Source organism: Bombus huntii, unplaced genomic scaffold, assembly GCF_024542735.1.
Source record: "Bombus huntii isolate Logan2020A unplaced genomic scaffold, iyBomHunt1.1 ctg00000061.1, whole genome shotgun sequence".
Lineage (NCBI taxonomy): Eukaryota > Metazoa > Arthropoda > Insecta > Hymenoptera > Apidae > Bombus > Bombus huntii.
Genome location: NW_026099322.1, coordinates 511,507 through 517,506, shown reverse-complemented (window position 1 = coordinate 517,506; position 6,000 = coordinate 511,507). Strand labels below are relative to the sequence as shown.

Genomic DNA, 6,000 nt, shown 5'->3' with positions numbered 1-6,000 from the left:
GCTCAGTTGCTACGAGTTAATCCTCGTTTTGCTTCAAGTAAATGAAACGCTCTAATCTGTAAGACGTCCATAAGATTCGGTTGACGGTGGCTGTTTCGTGTTAATCGGTGTCTCAATTTTCTAATTTAATTATTGTGCTCGATTTAATGACATGGCGATCTGGTCCAAAAAAAAAAAAAAAAAGTGACTCCTTTTTTTGCTTTGATATAAGATTTTTATTTTTACGTATGAAATATGGCGAAGAAGTAGTGACCTCTCTTTTATCGATGTAATCATACTAGGGGAACGCAGTAAATGGCTTCTGCAATATCATGGAACTATTCGTATCCCTCGATTAATCAAGTTCCCCTAGGTCAGTGGTTCTCAATTCTTGAAGCGTTTATCGATTAAAAAGTAGTTCTAAATCTTCTTCGATTTTCTCCAAAGAATTTTCAAATTGAATATTTAAGACAACATTTAATGAATTCAAATTGAAACGCCTTATTTTATCACGTAAACGATAATTGGGAAAGAGAAAGAATTCGTATTCTATATAGAATATATATTCCATGCAAAGTGTTCCAACAATTTTTAAACCTTTACAAATTTTCCATAACATACTAAAGGAATGTCAGTAATTTGTCATCTCAGTATGCCAATTTCCTTAAATTATGCCAATTGCCAATGTATGCCAATTTGTATAAAATTTAAATCCACCTTTTATTGGTAATCTAAAAATCATTACTTTCTTCAATAATATAGGAAATAATACCTTAAAAATTGCTCAAGAAATACGCAAAATGCGTCGAAGGTAACCGAGCCAAAAAGATAATAAATAAATAAATAAAAAAGAAATAAATGAATTTAATAGTAAACACGTGGGTACTTGTTGAAATTTGCACCATTTGACGCGAGCAAGCCGTTCGAAAGGAAAACACGTTCAGCCGCCAAAGCTGTGGAATTGAGATCACTTAATTCCGTTTGAATTCATCCATTCTCGTTTAATGGCCTATTTGTTTTCAATATCATATCATTTCCAAACATATCGTTCCTGAAAGGCGAAACAAAATGGCAAAACAAATGTACAAAGGTGTATATCAACGTAAGTGTACCTGTATGTCTATATTCGAGATTATTTATCTATTCAAGATAGCAAATTAAAAATACTATATAGAGGATTTAATTAATGTGTGGATCAACGTATGTATCACTATATGTAACAATAATATTGACTGTATATGTACGTGTGTAATAAAAGATTTCCGGTTTACAATGTTTACGATACTGATATAAAAATACCATATAGAGGATTTAATTAACGTGCATATCTACGTATATATCATTATATGTAACAGTAACATTATGTGCATATGCGTATAATATTGGTTAAATGTTAAATGTTAATATTGGTTAAATGCGTTAAAGTGAAATGTTATTTACCTATTCAAGATAGCAAAGTAAACATACCATATAGAGGATTTACTACTGTTAACACTCGGTATTCTCGTATTCAAAGTATTTAACCAAATAATTTGGGAATCCAGCGGACGAGCTTGTATTTAATATGATTATATTTAATATAACAACTTTACTCAATATACGTGTAGGATTTTAAATGTCATGAGGGTTGCAGCGGACTCAATTTTAATGTACCTCGATATCTTAGCTTCTTATAATATCCTAATAAAATGTTATTTATCGATTACAATTGTCCTGTCGTATTTTATAGTGTTTGCTTTATAAATGTGAACTTTATTCAAAAAGAGTTCATCGATGATTATCCATTACAGGTTGTTAATAAATCTGAATTATGCACAAAGGAATTGCCGTTAATAACTTAAGATTCTCTGCCCGTCGTACAGGGTACATATAGTAATTATTCTCGACGATCGTAACGTTTAAGTCCAATTCGAGCTTATAGTCCCATGCGAGTTAAACAACGACAATAGTTTGAATTTCTATTTGTTCGTTTGTCGTCTGTTTATACCCGGAGCACCTGCTGTAAATCAATACAAAATTTATTAGATCTATAAATAACACATGTAAAACTTATTAATTTATAATTAATATAAAATAGGAGAGCACGAAACTTCCTATTTGATGGATATGTTAAATCTTTGTAAAAAATACCATATCATTAGTATCATTTTAATCGTTCTAAAGGATTTAGCCGCATAAAGCTGTGACCCTTGGAAGAATCGATGTTCACGCGTGACAAATTGAAATTGTGCGAAGGTTCCGGTACGAACATCACAAGCCGAACATCGATACCAGAGGCACAGGCACATGTTCTAGGTTCATTATATATTTATAAAGGACTGACGATTCAGTGGATGGTCCGGGTAAATTTAAATTGTAAATGAACGCATTGCTGGTTTCAAGTAAAAGCCTGGATAAGAGCGGATATGGTATGAGAGTCTGTCGTGGAAAGGGGAACAGGCCGCTTTTATTTGTAAAGTTTGAATCTCCTCGATATTGAAGATGTTGAAGCTGCAAGTATGTATTTCATTTTAATCCATTCGAGACCGAGATTTAATTGTAAGACGATACATAGGTGTCGGTACGATCTGAATGTTTAGTTGGAATGATTCTGTGTTTTACTCTCTCCAGGGTATCCTTTTCATACTTTGATTTTAAATCGATGACAATCTTAAATAGTATGCCTCATATTTCTAAAATATAAAATATATGTAATATCGTGATATAATGTGTTTACAAAGAGTGGACAATAGAGATGTTAATCAGAAAGAAAAAGACGATTGTTGTTCAACCTGAACTATTCACGCCAAACGCACAGAAAACAGCGCAATCCACACTCTCTCGGCAACGCCACTCGCAACCTCTGTCTCCGCTCAGCTCGCACTCTGCTTCTCGACTCGCACTCTGTTTCTCGACTCACACTCTCTGCTTTTCGACTAACTCTCTGGTCGTTGCCGCATTCTGTTGTCTTTTTCCTAGGCCCACCGCACACGTGTTCTGCAGACGCTCGTGGCCAGGGTCACGTAGGTCTTTTCCACGAAACTATGCACTTGAAAAGACCGATAACACATTGATGGGCCCGACGGCGCCTCGGCTCTCGCGACATTGTTCATAGTTCGCCCGATATTTCTTAGGCCTTTCGTCCACGATACTACATATATATATATATACACATACACACACACAATATATACAGATACACAAGATATACAGATTATTATTTATAACGTTTTGGTTTTCTTAATTGAGTCATTCATTTAGTACAAATGATAAGAAATTAGTAATAATTCACAAAAAAGGGATATTGTAGTAGAAATATTATAAAAAAACATTTTCTGTTTTAGTGTAGAGTTACTCCTTCTTACAGACAGTGTCGTACAAATCTGTACGTCTCTGAGAAAATGTAGGTATCTGAGCCCTTACTTCCTCAACAACTTTTAGATCTGATAGAAAAAAGAAACATACGAAGTAATAAGTAATGCTTACTAATAAATTCAACAAATACAGAGGAAGATGGCTAAATCGATAAATTAACGAGACTAAAAATTAATTACATCATGGATCTCTCGCTTTTAATTTTAAGCTGTAAATTACCGATATCGGTGATTGCCATATTCTCTTGAGTTTCCAAATCGTAAAGAATCTTTCCCCAGGGATTGGTCAACTGTGTATGCCCCCATGCGACGTAACTTGCTGAAGGAACACGAGCCGGTGATATGCAAGCAACGTATAATTGATTATCATTCGCTCTGGAACGCTGAAGTAATGACCAGTGCAGTGGTCCAGTGGTCATATTGAATGCCGCTGGATATAACAGCATTTGGAAACCTAACCCAGAGAAGCAGGAAATATGAAGCCACCGAATACCAATTAACTTCGTAGTTGCACGGTTCACATTCCATCATTTCTGAATATGCGAGGACAGTCCTCTTATTGTGCTTTTAATTCTTTTATTTGTTTCATTTTCAGCAAATATACTGGTTTTTTAAATTAAGCTTCTTTTTATACAGAGTTACAGATTATATTAATTTTATATAGAATATATTTAAGAAAGATATTTAATTTTTTGCTAGTTAAGTATTGATCGATTAAGTTACTGTACCTTTGTTACGATAAATGCGTGCCATTTCCTCGAATCTAATATCATAGCAAATGCCAATACCTATTTTGCAGCCCTTCACGTCGAACGTCGTTAGGGAGTTACCAGGACTGAGTGAATCACTCTCTCGAAAAGTAATCTTATTAGGAATGTCGATGTCGAATAGATGTACCTAATAACATAAAAATGTAGTCGCTAATTCTATTGCTGCAACTTTTGTAATTTAATATCAAAGTTACCAACTCCTAAACTTTAATTATTTTTTATTTAATAACTGACAGCGTTTTTATCACTTTCTTTTATTAAAAAATCTTATCATTTAATAATGTTTAAAAAGGAGAAAAAATAAGTATAATAATATTTTAAGTATGTGAAAAATTTATATTACACATTACAACAAAAATGGGCGTTTCCCGTATCATAACGTATTTTATAAACCGTAAATTATAGAATTGGTTATAGTATACGTATGTACATATGTATATTCCTAAATTATTCCTAGATAGAGTCACTTTCTTCACCCCAATATTTTCAAATCCAAAGCCATAAAGGAATATATTACTTACCTTTCGGTGTTTTGCTATCAAAGTTCCATCGGGACCCCAAATAGTACAGGTATTGTACAATTTATCGCCCTCTATTTCAGGCATCGTACCACCAACTACATAGATGTTGTTTTCTTTAGCTGCGTTCGATGAAGCAACGCTCGTTTCACCATCAGGAATACTCTCGGCGTATTTTCGAAAGTACTCTGCATTGCAATATTTCAATTAATGAAAAATAACTGTCTTTTGTTCCAACCATAAATTAAATTGAAATGTTTGTCAGTTTTTTATTTTTTAAATTATTAAAATAACTAAGTTTTATATTTCGACTTAATTAAATATGCAATTACTTAGCTAATAGTATATATAATAAATTGTTTCTACAGGTTCAAAATGAAAAATGAATATTTAGAAATATTTAATTACGACAATGCTATTTGTGTTAGCATCAGTGGCTTGTTACTCAACGACTTTGCTAGTACTTTTTCAAACATAAAGTTAATTTTCAATTAACACTTATACTAGAGGCGGAATTATAAATGCAAAATAATTGATAATACTAATTTATAAGTACCTAATTATTAGTATCTTAAAAAATATATTTATACAAAAATCACGATAATCATGAAAATGGGGAAATCCTATATTCTCGAATCAATTCACAATTTATTTTGTATATTAATTAGATTCCGCGCTCATCAGTACGTACTCACTGGCGACATCGAGAAAATGTATCGGCAATTCCTCGTACGACCAGAGGATCGGAAATATCAAAGGATATTATGGCGCAGCGCGAGTGGAGAAACAGAAACATATGAGCTTAACACCGTAATACTCTTATCATAGAAATAGAAGCAGTCCTCAATTCCCGCCCGCTAACTCCTATCTCCACCGATCCAAATGATCTCCTAGCCCTCACTCCCGGACATTTCCTCATTGGCGATTCATTAATGTGCTTACGTGATCGAGATTTCAGAGACATTCCATCGAACCGACTCTCCAAATGGCAGCATATCCAACAGCTTAAACAACATTTTTGGAACCGCTGGCATAAGGAGTATTTGAACGAGCTAACCAACCGCAATAAATGGAGCAAGGGTGGACACAGCATCCAAAAGGGCACAATCGTCATCCTCAGAGAGGACAACGTTCCCTCCATGCATTGGCCTCTGGGCCGAGTTATCAAGGTTCATCCAGGCGCCGATGGTGTCATCCGGACAGCTACAGTTCAGACGGCAAAGAGCATTTTGGATCGGGGCGTCAAAAGGCTTGTCCCACTGCCAATTCAACCCGATCTCGAGAAACCCGAACAACTAGCCACCGAGACGAAATAAGATGGGAACTTCAACCACACCTCCCTAGTTTGATCGGTACCCTCTCAACGGGGGGAGAATGTTA

The 6,000-nt window shown here is 34.6% G+C and overlaps 2 protein-coding genes across 2 annotated transcripts in view; both read right to left on the bottom strand.

Annotated features, from left to right (window-relative positions):
- Positions 1-2,005: 2,005 nt before the first annotated feature.
- LOC126875985 (omega-amidase NIT2-like) overlaps positions 2,006-6,000 on the bottom strand; it is a 41,353-nt gene continuing 37,358 nt past the window's right edge. Inside the window, exon 5 of the transcript XR_007693838.1 lies at positions 2,006-2,469. The gene's annotated coding sequence lies outside the window, so the exon portion shown is untranslated. The remainder of the gene's footprint in view (positions 2,470-6,000) is intronic.
- LOC126875987 (omega-amidase NIT2-like) lies at positions 3,154-3,782 on the bottom strand. The gene is made up of 2 exons (XM_050638920.1): positions 3,553-3,782; positions 3,154-3,401 (listed from the first exon to the last, which is right to left on the bottom strand). Exons 1-2 carry the CDS (start codon positions 3,776-3,778, stop codon positions 3,310-3,312), a joined length of 318 nt encoding a protein of 105 aa, XP_050494877.1. The 5' UTR covers positions 3,779-3,782; the 3' UTR covers positions 3,154-3,309.